Consider the following 16,056-nt stretch of genomic DNA (forward strand, 5'->3'; position numbering starts at 1 on the left):
TAATACACCAAAAAAATGTTTATGTATCTATATATATATAATGATGGAACACGAAATAAAACAAGAGAGAAAGATGATCAAAGGAGGAGAGGGAAATAGGATACTCAATAACCAAGAGAAGAAAGAAAGAAAAAGCAGAAGATGGAAAGAAAAACAAAGAATGTGGAAAAACGAGATTGAATGAATGTCATGTTAGAAAAAGGGGATGGAAGGGAAATTCACTGTAGTGCTTGAAGGTTTCGAGAGATGAGGATGAGCGGACCGAAGAGGGGATCAAAGGAAAGAAAAACAACAACAACAAATGATTCCCATGCAATCAAAACAACAAAGCAAAACCACAAAGAGCCCATTTGGTTGATGGTTTTCCAAGAGGGGACAGGGAGATGTGGACGACGATTGGCAGGAGTGGGGGCGGGGTGATACGGCTTTCAAAGCAAGGGGACCTGCTGGTTGATGGCGACCATCCAAGCGGCAGCCGACCGTTGACAGTCGCATTGGAAGTAAAAGATCCCCCGATTGTCGACGAACCTGATCACTATTAACGCCCGACCAAAAAGAAAAAAAGACGGAGTCAGTAAGGTCAATCAATCGATGATGGGGATCACAGCTGGTGGACTGAACTGGTCTGGTCGGCCCCGAAAATCGTCGCTGGTAGACTCATGTGTGGCCGCGAATGCTGGGCTAGTCGGAGCGCTTGAAATAACGAGGCCGGCGATTGGTTTGAAGCTCTTCCACCGTCTCCCGGGCTATTATCATCACAGTTAGAACAAGCCCAAATCAGAAAAAAGGACAAAGGATGCTTACTCTTTCACTAATACCAACAGATCAGTACACAAAAGGACGATCTGGAATGGAAAAAACGAGTAGTATGAGTACAATGCGCACAGGAAACAAAATAAATTCCACCAGACTCACCATAGCTACCGGTTGACTATCTGTATTGAGTACGGGAACCCGGATGCGCGATGAGGGATGTGAAGGCCCGCCCCCGCTAGTCACGGAATCTTTGGTCGTTAATTTGACCGTTCTCATCAGAGTCTACAGAGAAACGATGGTCGGTGAAGGGGTTATTAGTGCTGCACTGGGATGAGCTTGGAGAAAACTGATAAACGTTCCAAGATGCTTACCATCGTGCCTTCCTTGATCAGAGTTCGATGAGGCTGCACAAGAGGTGAACGGAACTTGTTGCCAAATCGTTGCTGCCAGTAAAGCTGTTCGAGGCGAAAAATGCAGCTTAGCACATGTATGATTGACAAGAGAGCCGGTGGGCTACTCACCAATCTCTGTCGGCCCTCTGAATCTCGTTTCCTTTCGTTCATCTCAGCCGTCACTGCACTGACGATGTTCAAAGCTTCTACTGCGACCTTGTTAGGGGTAAGAGGTGGAAGTTTCTTGTCGGTGAGCACTCCGCTCTGGTTCCTCGCTTCGAGTTCCCGGGCTGACACACAACTCAGATCAGGGGTGCATGAAACCAAATTCTCCAAGAGTAACTTGTAACGCGGAAGACGTTGGACAGGCATGAGAAGATAAGATTCGAGGTTCATCTGGGTATGAGAACTGTGGGCACGACAGCGCTTCATGTAGGTTTTCAGTCGTTTCTTTTGACCGCTACTTAATGTGCTGTGGTGATTGGCAGCGGTGTTGCTGGAAGGAGCCATGCTACTGGGGGCCCACGCAGGAGCGTTGGTGGAGGGAGCCGGAGCGGTCACAGACCACTCGCGGAGACGTTCGAGAGCGGTGTCGAACTGGGTGATGTAGGTGGAATATAGCTTCAAGAAAGCTGCATGGCGTATGAAAACCCGAGCCAACTCTTCAGCAGCAAAATTCGTCAGTTGACTTTCTATTTCCAGCCTTCGCTTTTCCTCGCTACCGCCTGTTGATTCTTTTGGGTTACCCGAAGCGATAGCTGCCTGCTTCTGCAGCAGCCGGTCCATCACCTCTTGAAAGTCGGGAAGTAAAACGTCCACATGGAATCCGATTATAGCTTCCACGTTATTAAAGACGACCTTACGTTCAGCGGGCGGAACCATGGGTTCCTTTTCTTTCCCGATACTACTTGATACCATCAATATTGCGCTGGTGATGTATATACTTTCGAGTTCTTTCAGACCTTTGATGTACGACTTCTCGGTTGCAACAATTTCTTCAATCACTTTGAATCTTCTTAGAGCATTCTCTGTTACTTTGACGGGCTCGAAGGTTGGCAGGGGACTAGGGGTTCCAGTCAGATTCCCAGTCGAGAGGTTATTGTCCAGGCCTTCAGGATCGAAATCCATGGTACTATGGGGGTTGAGCACTAAGGGAGTTGATCTGCCGTCTGTAAACATGCTGGAGCCAGTCTGAGAGTGCTTGGTACTTGTGGCTCGACTGACACCAGTAGAAAGCATTGGTCTCGCCCCACCGGCCACGAAGCCTCCAGGTATACGTGCAAAGTCACCCGAAAGATCGTGAACATCCCTCAAGTACATCATGATTGAACGCAACGCTGTCCATCGATTGGTTGCTGAGGGCGGCGGTTGGAAGGATGCCACGGTCGTCGCGGAGTTTGGATCACGGGTTCCGGACTGCTCGCTGGGTTTACCGGCAGAGGATGCGTGCTCCACCTTGGGGCTCTGAGATTTGCTGGGATCTTCCTGTTCGGGTATCACTCCGGGAAGGGCGATTGAAGAAGGCGATCTTGGAGGAACAAAATGATCTTCAAGCTTCAAGAAACTACGCCGATTATTCAACCTCTTCTTGGCGCTCTTAGGAGCGGAGTGAGAATCACCAAGTTTCAAGCCAGACTGGGTTTCGTCAGCTGAGGATTTGGATGAACGATCGCCTGGGGGATGCTCATCACTTTCTTGAGGTGTCGACCCGTCAGGCGACATCAGCTTGGAGGGATCCGAGTAATGAGCTTCTGCACTAGGATTGCCAGATGATCTGGCGTATAGACTGTATGAAGCCGTCGACGCAGTGCGAGGCCGAGCCGGATCACGGCGAAGTTTACCCAGGCTCATTTTCTTGAGGAAACCAAACGATTTCTTCTGATGTTCTCGGGTTTGCTGGGCAGCATTGGATGATGTTAGCTGAGAAGCTTCGCCAGCAGGCAGGGCCTTCGGATCATGACGAGGAGGCGCAAGTTGGTTCGATCCGTCTGTGTACTCTAGAGGAGAGGCCAAATTGCCCTGTTGCATGATAGAAGATGAAGAAGGCCTTCGAGGATGACCCTTGAAAGAGGCGGGTGGCCTAAAGCCATCAGCGACATCATCTCGAGACATGTTTGACGGGTTGAGGTCAATTAGCGAAGCAGTTGAATGTCCTATCGCCTCGTGGGCGGAAAGGGGGCGAGAGGCAGACCCGGCGCTCATATCATTGGTACTACGAAGCCTGCGAAGATAACTACTTCGTGGGGAGTTGAGGTGATTGGAGCCTTCAGCACTACAGACACTCTGGGGACGTTCCCCATTCTCATCGGGATGATCAGATGCTAGCGATGAAGCTGAGGTGACCCATGTGCTTTCTGAACCAGCTAGATGACGCCGACCGCGGTGTGGACGCTCAGCACTTGCGTTACGCCGGTGGTCATCGGGAGACGTGCGGACATTGTGCGAGGATTCAGGGAGGGACCGAAGGGTCGAACCAACCGAGGATGTGACCGGGGAGGGGTAAGATGGGGCAAAGTGACGCGAGTCGGTTGGATCAAGGGGAAGCAGTTGAGGCTCGGCACGAGCATACAGACTGGATGACAACAACGGTTCGACGAGCTCTTGCCAGGGGGGTTCGAATTCGTTCCCATCGACGAGTAGAATCTCAAGCCTAGGGAGCAGACAAAGCCACGAAGGAAGACTCCTGAGGTGATTGTAGCGCACCGATAAATCACGGAGATTTGTAAGACCGCCGTAGGGATAAGCAATCTGATACAAGCCACACCGATCTGCGGCCAAAACTTTCAAGGCGGTGAGGTTGCATAAGAAAACAGGCAATTCTCCGTTGGCCATCACGTTCCCGCTAACGTTCAACTCCTCTAGTACCTCACAGCAGGCGATGGCAGACGGAAGTGAAGTGAGGCCAGCGTCGCTAATGTCGAGGACGACCAAGTTTGCAGCAATGATGGGCAATTTCGAAGCTAACAGTGCCCCAACAAGAAATGGAGCAAATGTTTTAGCCAGGAGTAGATGGGTCGTATCTGTGTATCTCAAATCCAGAATGAGTCAGACTTAAATTTACAGCATGTAAAATAAAGACAAGAGAAATAGAGGACATGGGTGAGACAAACAAACCTTCGGGTACGGCCAACTTTTCTAATGGAGATTTGCTGCTGGAGATATCGACAATACATCCTCGACCGTCTTCGACGAGGGCAACGGCCTGACTGGGAATTTGTGATGAGCTGTGCATGCAGGGTGATTGGTCGTCAAAATCGTCCCAATGTGACTGGTGCTGATAGAATCGATGTTTGGATTCGGTTGAACCTTCGGCATAATGACCTCTGGTTGTGAAATTCTCGCGCTGATCAGACGCCGGTTCGGGGGTGCTGGCTGCTGGATTTCTCCGGGGCTTAGCACCCATAGTTGACGGATGTCCATTAGAGGGCGTGTTGCGACTGCTGGCCGAGCTTGAAGGGTTTGAATTGTCATAGGGAAGTCCCTGGAAAGAAGATAAAAAAATTTCTTAGTGATCAGATTTCAGGCCAGTAGGATTGTTGGCCAGATGACAAGTAAGAGACGTAGCAGATGAGTTTTGATTTACAGCTTGTCCCAGAGAATTCGGTGGGATGTACAAGTTCCCCGGCCGAACGTTCGGGGACTCGCCAGTGTCGGGATAAGCAGTCTTGGAGGGAGTAGATCGGTCACCAAGTGGAGTGAGCACGCGGCTAGGGCGTAAGTTGAGGTTGAGCGCGTTCTGCTGTTGAGCATACATCGGATTGAAGGGAGATGGGTTGATACTTGTGCCGTTGGAGACTGAGGAAGATGCAGAGCGAGCCATTCGACTGGTCTTCGTGTTGGCTTGATGGTTGACCCCAGCGCGCGGAAGATCAATGGGCCCAGTAAGACTGGGGCTACGAGAGCCCCGAGTGACGCTGATAGTTTCATCAGATGTGATACCGAGGCCGACCATGTCGTTTGCACTCCGCGGGGTTTGGTCGAGGTTTATGAGGGAGAGTAAGGTTGGGGCAGTTTTGGTTGGGCCGGACTTGATGGGTGCAGTCGGGCCGAGGCCGGATGGTTTGTGGTTGGGTTGATCACCACTATGCCAAGATGCTGAGACAGAGAGGTTGAGGGGGTGCGAATGCGCGCCAGGGACGTTTTGTGAGGCTTGCTGGAGGACTATCGGCTTCGGGTGGCAGTAGTCATCGTAATCGGTTTCGGCGGTAAACCTCGAATCCCGACTGGCAATGCTACTACGCATTCCGTTGGCTGTGGAGTCGAATCCGATGCGTGAGCCAGTAGTTGAGGAGGGAGTCCAGTTGGATGAGGACGCGTACTGACTTCCCTCAGAGTGCCGAGAGGAGAGTGGTTGCGACGCCAGTCGATATCTTGAAAGCGAGCGCTGATCACGCGGTCCAGGGACGGTGTGAGGGCCGGTGGCAAATTGTTCGTCGATCCGAGTTTGGTAGGGGCTCGATGGCTGCTGGGGTTGGAGATGTGCTGGGTCTACGGAGGGAGAGTACTGGGTTCCATGTGGGGTCGAATCGGGGGGTTCAGTGCTGGCTGGGGAGCTTGAGCAGGAGTGAGGTTCGCCCAGGGTATTCAAGAACCCGGGAGTGGCAGGTTCGATCCACGGTGTAGCGGGGACTGGTAGGGGTGGCTGATCAACTTCCTTGCCCCTATGCTCGGGTATGGACCTCAGTGAAGCTGCCGAGCGGCGGGGACGGAGGGCTCGGTAGGTAGGATTGGCCGAGGTGGGGGATGAGACTGAGGATGTCGGCTTGCTGGGTGGGGCGGGTGTGAAGGGGGCCAGGGACATGGAGGCGGGCAGTCTGTTGGGTGAGAGCAGGGGTGAATTTGAGGCTGAGTTCGACGGGCTGCTGTTGCAGTTAGGCGACGAAGGATAGTGGTGAGACGGATGAGGTGGTTGCTGGGCCGAATGGGGTCCGAGGGATGCTGATGACAGAGATCTGGGCGGCTGAGGATTGGCGGTGTTGCTGGGAGAGGTTGGACGAGAGAGTGTGGGCTGGTGGATGATCATGAGAGACGGGGGCGCGGCTGGTGAGAGGATCGGTGAGCAAGCAGTTGGTTAGCGAATCGTCTGAGGCCCCGACGGAGAGATGACGATGTCCTGGCTTGGTTGGTTGGCGGGCTGTGGTTGGGAGCGGCTGCCGATGGGGGGAGGATAGACAGGATGGGTTGATTGTTGGGGGATGGACGAAGGCCAGTTGATGACGAGGGTGTTGGTTTTTTTTGGCTGAAAAGGAGGAAATGTGTAAGATTGGGGCGGCGGGAACAAGCCAGAGGAAGCGTGAAGATCTAGCGGCCACTGTTCAATGCCAGGGTGGGTTTGGACGGCAACTGCCTACAACAAATGAGGTCTTGCTTCTGTTTTTTTTAGCTCTTGCGAATGGCGGTGTGAGTTTGGGTCCGGAAAGAGAAGAAGTGGGAAGAACCCTGAGGACAGCGGCTGGGTTTGGCGGTTGAGCAGGAATAACGTGAGTACACTCTGATTGGGTGAGAGAGGGTGGGAGGGTGAGATTTGAGGGTGAGAAGAGGGGGAAGGCCGTCCGGGAGACTGTCGAGGGCCAGGCTGGGTGTGGGACGGTGCGGGTGCGGATTTGGGGTGAAATTGAAATGCGAAGAACACTGGGAAAGCTTTGGAGGGACGCAGCCTGTCGGACTTAGCTGGCCATGATGGGAGACTCGAGCGTGCTTGATAATTGAAATAAAATACAAAAACAATATTCCACAAAAACACGTTAACATGCAGAGAACTCATCATACTCATGAGCAAGGGTTCACCAAGGTCCAAACCCATGGAACTCCGCGGACGGACATACAAAAAGCCCAAGATGACTCACATTCGGGGAATATGTATGATGACTGGGGCCTGGGGAGCAGTCTAAACGAGACACAATTCTGGCAGGGAGGAGCAGGTATAAAGGGTCGATGGGTATTTGTAGGAGTCGATGCCTTCGGATCAAGGCAGATATCGAGAACACATGCCAGTCATGAGGGTGATTGTCAAACTTGAACGTCTTGCGCAGACAATCTCCTCCGAGCTGACGGCGAGAGATTCCGGAGTGCTGAGGATGGGGAGGGGGGGAGGACAGGGGGAGCTCAGGAAGCAGGCCTATGAGAGTCTGACGTCGCTGGCGTGGAGTCGATCGAATGGCGGTGCGACAGTCTGGAAATCCACGACAGCTCTTAATCAGAGCAGACGGCCAGCTCGGCCATCGTCCTCCGTCCAGAGCTGGAAAAGATTATTGTAATAGAGGAAAAGGAAGCAGGAACTGCGCGGCATGCAAAAACTGTGCCGGCGGGGTTATAGAGTGGCCTGCGACTGCACGAGGCTACAGAAAAGAGAAAGTGCAGGGCTTCGGGTGTGTTCCAGCCGGAATCGCTTCAGAGTCGGTCAAGAGGAGTCAGGAAGGGATGCTCGGGAAAAGTGGAGCTGATGGCCGTTGTCTGTAGACTGTTGACCATCGCAAAGCGACGCTAAGGCAAGACTACACTAATGATGACGAGTGGATATGTAAATACATTTGTATGTGCGGATGTGTGCTCCTCATCCAGGGATTGGCGAGAGGAGGCCAGGGAGAGAAATCCATAGAACAGCCATATACAACAACTAAAGAAGAAGCAAGCATCCTCTAGAAACAACCCACAAACAACAGATTCATACATACACAACACATTGGCCCAAATAGACCACCTTAATAAGCGGTACATACCGTACAGTGGCACAAGTACAGCGAGAGTGCCCAGAGCCAACCCCAAAATTTGGCTTCAACATTCATGGCAAGCAGGCCCCCGGGTATGCATGGGATGGATCATGGAGTGGGCATTTGTGTGCAGAAATGTTGCCAAACTGGCTCATGCAAAGCTCCAAAATAATGGAAAGATCTAAGCAGTCAAGCCAGGTGGAAGAGAGGCTCCAAGTAATGGAAAGTGCCTCCTCCGGCTGGCGCAATGCCACAAGTGCACCTGGTGTAGAGACTGTGAAATGAAGATGTGTCTGGTGTGAGTCGAACTCACGCTATGCTGAGACACATACTAGAGTGCTGCCTTTACCAACTAGGCTACAGACCCTTGTGGCTGCCAGCTGGGTGGTTGGTTGGTAGTGCTCATGGGTCGATCCGACAGCCCTCCATACTGTGGTGATACATCATGGTAGCAGACTAACAGACAACTCAACACCTGGCACTCCGCCTGGGGGGCTAAGTTAGACCATCAAATCATATTGAATACAAAATACACACCCCATTTTTTGGGTCAGCCAATAATGTAAAGATCAAGACCAGCTCATGAACACAGCACTTTACAAGCCAACTCCTTACAATCTTGAAAAGAGATAGGGATATGCGGTAGGCTAAGTTTTGACAGCGCTTCTTGGTACCGAATTTCCATCAACTCAAGCGCAGCTTGGCACGCTTTGGACACAGAAATCCGGGGCGGATCCAGCAGAGCATTATACAACACGACTTGAGCTTCACTGAATGTCTTCTGAGGGGTCAAGCGGGCAGGACCCAGGAGAGGCAGATGCTCGCTGGTATCTTCAAATATGAGGCCATAATACCATCCAAGAAGCCCGTCAAGATCCTCGCTATTTTCGCCCAGAAGATGCACGAGTCCCTTTTCACAGAATCGGGCGTGGCAAGCATATAGGGCACCTTGAATAAAGCTGATCTTAACGAAGAACGGTTTGATGCATTCTCTTGCTGAGCAAAATTGCAAAGTAGCCCTCAACAGAAGCTTGATGTTAGCGTTGTAATGCTTCCCGCCATCCGGTAAGCTTTCAGGAGCTTCCATGATGATTACTGGTAAGCCGTTAATCGTTTTCCCCGATGAAGTTGAACGGCACCCATGACTATACAGTCTTTGAATTTCTATCTTTTTCTGAGCCATCATGGAATCAATTTTCTTGCATGCCTCAAGAGCTTCTGCCTTTATGTGAAGGGTCTTTTCGTCGAAGTAGGACAATTCCGGCCCTGATACAGGTTCTTTTCCGCGAGTTCTCCTTTGTTTCTTGATGTGGCAAACGGTGCTCTTGTCTGCATGTTGCTCAGTTGGTCTGCCGGCTAGGCTCTTGGTTTGCTGAGGAGGTTGGCTGACTTCTGATCTGTAATTTGTTTTCCCTATTTCTTCCCATCGTTGTTCTTGCTTCAACATACGATCTGCAGTTGATAATTTCAAGGCAAACGAGTTGATCAGTTTATCAGCATCGGCTGCAATACCAGACAGCTCGGCGTTAAGCTCACCCTTCTCTACACATATCTCACGCTTAACACTCGAATTTGGAATGGTTGGTTGGGGCTTTTGTCTGACATCCGGATTGTGAAGCCCTTGTATCTCGGTAAAAGCAATTAAAGTGAGTTATTCTTGGTCAGATTAAGCCAGCATCAAAAACTGTTGAAGTAGTAGCGCGCACACTCACCTTTCTCCATGAATCGTATGTCGGCACTGGAACCGGTGCCTGGCTCTGATCCAGTCAATCCAGTTTTATCATATTCACCAGAGGTTGGAAAATCATTGGGCAGGTTTGTATTGAGGAATTCTACAGGATTGATTCCAATCATCAACCCGTATTACCTCTTTGGTACACAACAGGCAATTATGGAGAATCTCTTCACTTGAAAGAAACTCATCTAAACTTGATACTGAGGTGGGACAGGTTGAGTGACTGACTGGCAATGTTACTTCAGGAAACGCCGTGGTGGCCGAACTGAAGTGAACAAAGAAAAGTACTAGGGCAGTGAAAGTCATTTTGAGATTGTAAGGCTATCTTGAGACAATGTCTTGAGAGTGATTTCTGAAGGGACCACCACCACCACCTATCCTACTTGAAGACCTATCCGGTGCAACCCGAATGTCAGGTATTGAAAAACTGCGGATTCGTCTCCTGTGTGTTGTTTGCTCATACCTGTTCCAGTCTTCTCATGCATTCAAAAAGACTCTCCTCCCCCCTCCCCCCCCCCATGATAGATGTACATTGTTTATGCATACAATGGCTGTCTGGAGGGCAAAAAACTGTGAAATGTGCCAGATGTTTTAGAGAGGCCAGCTGCGGACAAAGAGACTCATGAAGTGGGCAGCTAAAAACAGAGAAATACACTAATTCGTAATTATAGCATTCCCGAACTGACTACAGAAGGGACCTGTGATTTAGGTAACTTTTTGGCCTAACTTTAAGGAAAACGCAGAAAAGACAGGCCTGGTTTAACCCTAAATCTGAGCTGGGGGCTTCGTGCGCAGGAGGAAACTTGGTGAAGTTCAGCTTTGACCTGTTTGCCCTCTCACAGCCGCGCCGTGTCAACGCCGGATGGGTCCAGCTTTGATGATTCCGGTAGAGATTGCTTCCAGGCCACGCGATTGGACATCCTGGCACTCCTCCCGGCCCGCGAGGCTGTATCCTTGTTGACCGGGAGGAACTCCTCCCAGCCAGTATCCTCATAAACTGTGATGGTGCTTGTAGAAATGCCTCCCAGTCGAACATCGTCAGCCGGCTGGGAGGAATGCCTCCTGGCCAACGAGGTTATACAGCCTCCTCGACCAGGAGGGACGCGGCAGGACGCGGCTTTCCAATCGGCGAGGCTAGATTCCTCGCGGTCGACGAGACGGCACAGGCTCGTGGTAGTGCCCAGGCGAAAGCTCTGCCGGTGGGGACGAGACTGTACAAGCTCGTGGACCGGATAAAATAGCTCCCGGTCGTAGAGACTACAATCTCGTTGGCAAGGAGAGGCCAGGAGGGACTCCTGCTAATCTATGTATGAAGCCGGTGGGGCCTGTGACCCAATCCCTTCAGTGTTCTGTGCGAGTGTTTCAGGAATCTTGAGTTGGCTGAGGTACAGCTCCAAAATCTGTTTTTGGGTTTCAGACATGGTGGGTCAAAGATATCGGTCCAGGCCGACCATAGATAAACCATTCCGTGAAGGTAGCAGGTGAAGGCCGTACCCTACTCTCCACTATTATCTCAATCCATCATTTTCCGAGGGGCTAGAGTAGGAGCGACCACAGCATGGCTGCGAGACCACGCCTTAATTCTTACAAACGCACCGCCCCCTCCCGAGCTCCCTTTTGGATGCTCAGCTGGCTAACCTGCTTATTCCTGAAGAATGTGCAATGTGCGTTCTATACGGACTCTGCCAGAACATGGCTGCCGAGGGCTCAAACGACGCAAGAAACGGTTTCCCTTCATGATTTCGTCCCTAGTGCGTTGTCGGAATCTCGTCCCACCAGCGACATCAGAACGCTTCAGCCGCCTGAATTGGATTACCTTAACAATATTGTTGATCTTGTCAACGCCCCATGGCCGGAATCTCATCCCTTTCCCCGTGATAACATTGACAACACGCTTCCGCCACCTCAATCGGTTTACTTTCAGGATACTTTCAACTTCGCCAAACGTCCACGCCCGGAATCTCATCCCATTCACCTTGGCACCAACACACATCCACCACCTGTTCAACAAGAGCGGCAAATCGACCTAGATGAACTCGGCACCCCAGTGATGAAAAAGATGAAAACCTCAAGCGGGGTTGATGATCCTCCATTTGAAATCGTCAATTCTAAGCGGCCAGGGGAAAGTGACAGACAACTGGTATTCGAAGCCATCCGAAGTTTGAAAAAAACCAACGGGATCAGATTAATTGGTAACGAACGGGAAGGCCAATACAAGATGCTTGAGATAAGGGAGGATCAAATTAGCAACTTCCTTTTTCGAGTGGAAAAGAGAGGAAGAAGCCTAGACCCCTTTCTTCAAATTGGCATGGTTAGGCCACCAGGAATGGAACCGAAAGAATTCAACCGAAAACAGCAAGACAGAAGGTGGAGTGCTGTGTCACTATTCATGAAGGAAGCCAACAACAGGAAGAAGAAAGTGTGGTCGCTCTACACTGATCGTGTTATCCCGCAGTTCGAAAATCTGACGAAGCAGCTTGAAGAAAAAATTAGCAGGACATACTCTGGATCACAGGAGACATACTTACTAGACGACTTGGAACGCACCCTGCAAATACTACCTGTCTACTTGTTCCACGTCGATTTAATCAATACACTCATTCCAGCTCAAGAGGTGAAGACCAAAGGTGCGACTACATTGCAATCGCAGAGGCAAGCAGCTGGGGAGCAGTTTTTTAAGTACATAAGCGAACTTATTGAACACCCATGCCTGATAGAAGGAACAGCTCGTAGAAAGGATAGATTAAGATTGTACACAAAGAACTTAGGTAAAAAAAACGTTATTCCTGGCTTTTATTGGACCATCATAGAGAAATGGATCAATTCCTCAAGAACTTCATTAGCATCTGAAATTTCTACTGGTTCTAACAAAGACGAATTACCGCACACTTTGAAGTACTTGATCAATGAAATCTTCAGCTGTTATGTAGAACAGTTCTCTCACAAGCCCATAATTACTCTTCATTGAAGATCCCTTTTACAAAAGTTAGATTTATATCAGTGAAATTTTCTTTTCTTCCAATTGCCTTTCTGATATAAGAAAAATTCACCCGGCCTATCACCCATTGTTTTGCCAAAAAAATGAACTGGATTTTCAGGGAGTTAAAACAAAGAGAAAATGAGCTTTTTTTTTGGAATTTTAGCACAACAACTCTGATATATACATTCAAAGTGTCCCAAAGCAATTGCGTAAGAAGTAAATAGCCGACTGATCATCTGTGTGTTGCCGGAGCATATTGATCTGTCCATGTGGCTCCGACCACAGGTCGCAGGATTGCTTGTCCCTTGGCCAACTTGAGTTTGTACAACCTCCCAATGTGGCCGCCGTTGGATTCACGGGTCACACACTTTCACTGACACAGGCAATCCATTTTCAAGCAAAAAGTTTTGTGAAACTGTACAATGTAGACTGCAGTACATTGGGTGGACCAGGGTAGACCGCCTGATACGCAAATTGACATCATCACAAAAAGATGGTGAAATACAATCGGCGATCATACGTTGCGAGAAGACGCTTGATAGGTTTGGTAAGGCACCAGGATCGTAGCTACTGAAGGGCAGGGGGAAGTCAGGGGTCTATGATAGCGGTAAAGCTTTCGAAAATCCACCGACCAGTGAACAGGTTATGCTTGAATGAAAGAGCATCAGCAACCGTGTCTGCACGACGGCTGGCATGAGCCGTCCGGCGGGCAGCGAGAACAACAATTGTACACAAATGACTTTTTGATGTAATGAAAGAAAATATAACTTAGAAGGTCAGCAGGGATTTTCTAGCCGTTTCTAACTTCAAAGGACGAAGAGATTGAAGGCTCACATTGGGGTGGGGGTTCAGCGCCGTAGCGTTCTGGAGTAGACAAAAAGCCACGATGACGATGATGGATGAGCGCATGTTGTCACTTGATGATTGTTTGAATGGAGAGTAGTTTGGGACTTGATGGATGATGCTGGGGATACAGTTTGGTTGACCGTGACCTTTCTATACTTTTGACGATGGGATGATTGGGAATGATGCTGCCGCTGGGAGTCCGTCCGGCGCGAGCAAATGATCAGCGGAAAACACAATACCGGCGGTGCTAGGCGGTGCCTTTCATTGTGAGATATCCAATCAAACAACATACAATCAATATGTAAATATGTGTGTAATAAAAAGTCCCTCACGCCTGCAAGTTCTTAACCAAATCCCTCTATTGGAGGGGGGACTTTTGGAGGTCGCTTCGCTCCCCCGAGGAGGGACTTACCCAAGTTAGCTACAAGCTCCTACCAAAGCTACTGCTAGGGTGGAATTTTGTGGGGGCCTTTTGTCCAAGTTCAAGCAGAACTCTTCTCAGGGTTTGTGACATGACACGCGGATGGGCCCTTGTGCCCAACGGATGTCTGCAACCTGAAAAAAAAGATGCACATCAACATCCACTAGCTTAACTAAGCCTCTCGAACGGATGTGAGACCCCCCTTGAGGCCTCACAAGCAGGGATTACATAATCCACTCGTCAGACTCTTAGACTCGGAATCCCCGCGCCCTCCTAGCTCAGCAGAGAGAAGCTAACCTCTCTCCTGGGCTAGGTGAGCATTTTTCCTTCTTCCTTATCTTCAGTTGTATTAGAGAGAGAAGCTAACCTCTCTCCTGGGCTAGCTCTTGCAATATAAGTGGTTCCTAGAAAAGTCTCTCCTTGGCTTCGAGCCAACGTGCCAACCCTGATAAGCGCCCAGTGAAGAGTCCCAGAGCGGACTCTTACACTTTTTTTTTCTTGACACCACTTTTCATGGATCCTTTCGCGATGGATCCCTTGACCTCGTCTTCCGCTACAAGCAACTCGGCTTTGACCTCGTCCTCGTCTTCGTCACCTCCCAAATCTTCCATCGACCTCGATCCCTCCTTAAACCCCAATAAACCAGCGCGAGTAATCATCGAACTCCAAATCGAGGGACGCTATTTCAGAGCTCTTATTGACACGGGATCCAAAATTGATCTTATTTCAGATTGGGCAGTTGATGAATCTTTTCTCGAACGTCGCCCCCTTGCTAGGCCGAGTCAAATCAGGTTAGCGCTTGGGGATGGAACAGCGAGACCCCTCTCAATTCTTCACTTTGTTGCTACATCTTTACGGACAATCCAACCGGTCAGGGTCTTCAATGACGTTTCCCTGCGGGTTGGCCCGGTCCTCGGCGATTTTGATCTCATTCTAGGCACGCCGTTCCTGCATCGACATGGCCTGCAAGTTTCGGTCAAAGACCAGTCTATATTTTGTTCCAGATCCGGTCTGTCTTTCCCGGATTATCGCGCAGCTTCATTGGAACCCGCCGCGGTAGACGCCATCACAGATCAGTATCCGTGCGATGTAAGACTCAAAAGTGGTAATGAAACCCTTTTGCTGAATGGTGAAGGGTATGATGGAGTTGCAAGCTCTGCCCTTCTGTTATCAGTCAACAAGACCCACCAAGCTCAGCTTGGCAAGTTTTATTAAGTGATAGGTCTGGTCTGTTCCAGATGAAATCTGTTTGACTGGCAACGTGTAAGTGTTTCAATTACTTTGTTATAAGGGTTGAAATGTTGTTATAAGGGTTGATTTATTGTTATAAGGGTTTTAGGATTTGAGTGTGGATGAGTGTTGGGTGACTTGTGAGTTCTGGGTGAGGAACTGGGGAGCAGGCCACTGGGGGTGGAGAGAGCTCCTTTTATAGACAAAAGGGGGAGCCCCTGAGGGGCTTGTGGGTTAGGGTTTCAGCTAATCTAGACAACAGGGTGAGGGATTTTAGCTGGTGGGAGTAGATACAAATGATGTCATAACCCCTCAGGGGCACATGAATGGTGTCAGAATATACAACAGAACATTCTAATGCATGCATGAGGTAACAGTAGACTGCATGAGCTGTCATACAGGGGGAATTAGTGTATACACAAAGTCTGAGGCTGCAGAAACAGTGTAAATGATGTCATACTATGTATATAAAGGAGTGTATGTAGTTAATATGTAATGAGTGTAGCCTGACAGGGAGATGTATGTTTGTATCCTGTGATATGTATAAGTGTACTACTGTGAAACTCGGGTTGGGGCAGATGACAGCTGGGTTACTGGGGCTGGCCGTGTGATATGTGTCCATGAGGTGTAACTTCCACACTAGAGGGGGTCCAGGGGTGCTTCCAGTGGTGACTAAGGGTAAAATTGGCCGTAGAATCCATTTCTGGGGTCCATTTGATGGTATCTTGAGGCCTAGTATGAGTAATTATGTGGCATAGAAAAAACTTTTTATTTTTCCACTTTTCCGTCTACCACAGCGAGGCATCAGAGAAGCAGATTCTTCGAGAATTCGCCGACCTCTTTCCAGAAGACATACCAGCGGTAACGGAGGATTTGGATGAATCTGGCCCAACGAACGGACCTTCCTTTCCTGCGAAAATTCAGGATGCGGTTTCACGAACCCGCCACAAGATTATCTTAACCGATCCTGCCGCCGTCATTAATGA

General features: G+C 49.7%; 5 protein-coding genes across 5 annotated transcripts; 1 reads left to right on the forward strand and 4 right to left on the reverse strand.

The window, feature by feature from the left end:
• Nucleotides 1-428: 428 nt before the first annotated feature.
• PtA15_3A669 (uncharacterized protein) lies at nt 429-6,171 on the reverse strand (the record flags this gene model as incomplete). The annotated part of the gene is made up of 8 exons (XM_053167659.1): nt 429-535; nt 622-746; nt 805-845; nt 916-1,038; nt 1,128-1,211; nt 1,278-4,168; nt 4,263-4,629; nt 4,732-6,171. The coding sequence occupies 8 exons, from the start codon at nt 6,169-6,171 to the stop codon at nt 429-431; spliced, it is 5,178 nt and encodes a 1,725-aa protein (XP_053018855.1).
• Nucleotides 6,172-6,219: 48 nt separating this feature from the next.
• On the reverse strand, nt 6,220-7,370 carry PtA15_3A670 (uncharacterized protein; the record flags this gene model as incomplete). The annotated part of the gene is made up of 4 exons (XM_053167661.1): nt 6,220-6,495; nt 6,587-6,805; nt 6,995-7,285; nt 7,356-7,370. 4 exons carry the CDS (start codon nt 7,368-7,370, stop codon nt 6,220-6,222), a joined length of 801 nt encoding a protein of 266 aa, XP_053018856.1.
• Nucleotides 7,371-8,438: 1,068 nt separating this feature from the next.
• PtA15_3A671 (uncharacterized protein) lies at nt 8,439-9,899 on the reverse strand (the record flags this gene model as incomplete). Its single annotated transcript, XM_053167662.1, has 3 exons — nt 8,439-9,478; nt 9,571-9,690; nt 9,788-9,899. 3 exons carry the CDS (start codon nt 9,897-9,899, stop codon nt 8,439-8,441), a joined length of 1,272 nt encoding a protein of 423 aa, XP_053018857.1.
• Nucleotides 9,900-11,151: 1,252 nt separating this feature from the next.
• Nucleotides 11,152-12,561, forward strand: PtA15_3A672 (uncharacterized protein; the record flags this gene model as incomplete). The annotated part of the gene is made up of 1 exon (XM_053167663.1): nt 11,152-12,561. The coding sequence occupies one exon, from the start codon at nt 11,152-11,154 to the stop codon at nt 12,559-12,561; it is 1,410 nt and encodes a 469-aa protein (XP_053018858.1).
• Nucleotides 12,562-13,087: 526 nt separating this feature from the next.
• On the reverse strand, nt 13,088-13,482 carry PtA15_3A673 (uncharacterized protein; the record flags this gene model as incomplete). Its single annotated transcript, XM_053167664.1, has 3 exons — nt 13,088-13,140; nt 13,206-13,312; nt 13,379-13,482. 3 exons carry the CDS (start codon nt 13,480-13,482, stop codon nt 13,088-13,090), a joined length of 264 nt encoding a protein of 87 aa, XP_053018859.1.
• Between the last annotated feature and the right edge of the window lie 2,574 nt (nt 13,483-16,056).

This window comes from Puccinia triticina, chromosome 3A (genome assembly GCF_026914185.1).
Source record: "Puccinia triticina chromosome 3A, complete sequence".
Taxonomy (NCBI): Eukaryota; Fungi; Basidiomycota; class Pucciniomycetes; order Pucciniales; family Pucciniaceae; genus Puccinia; species Puccinia triticina.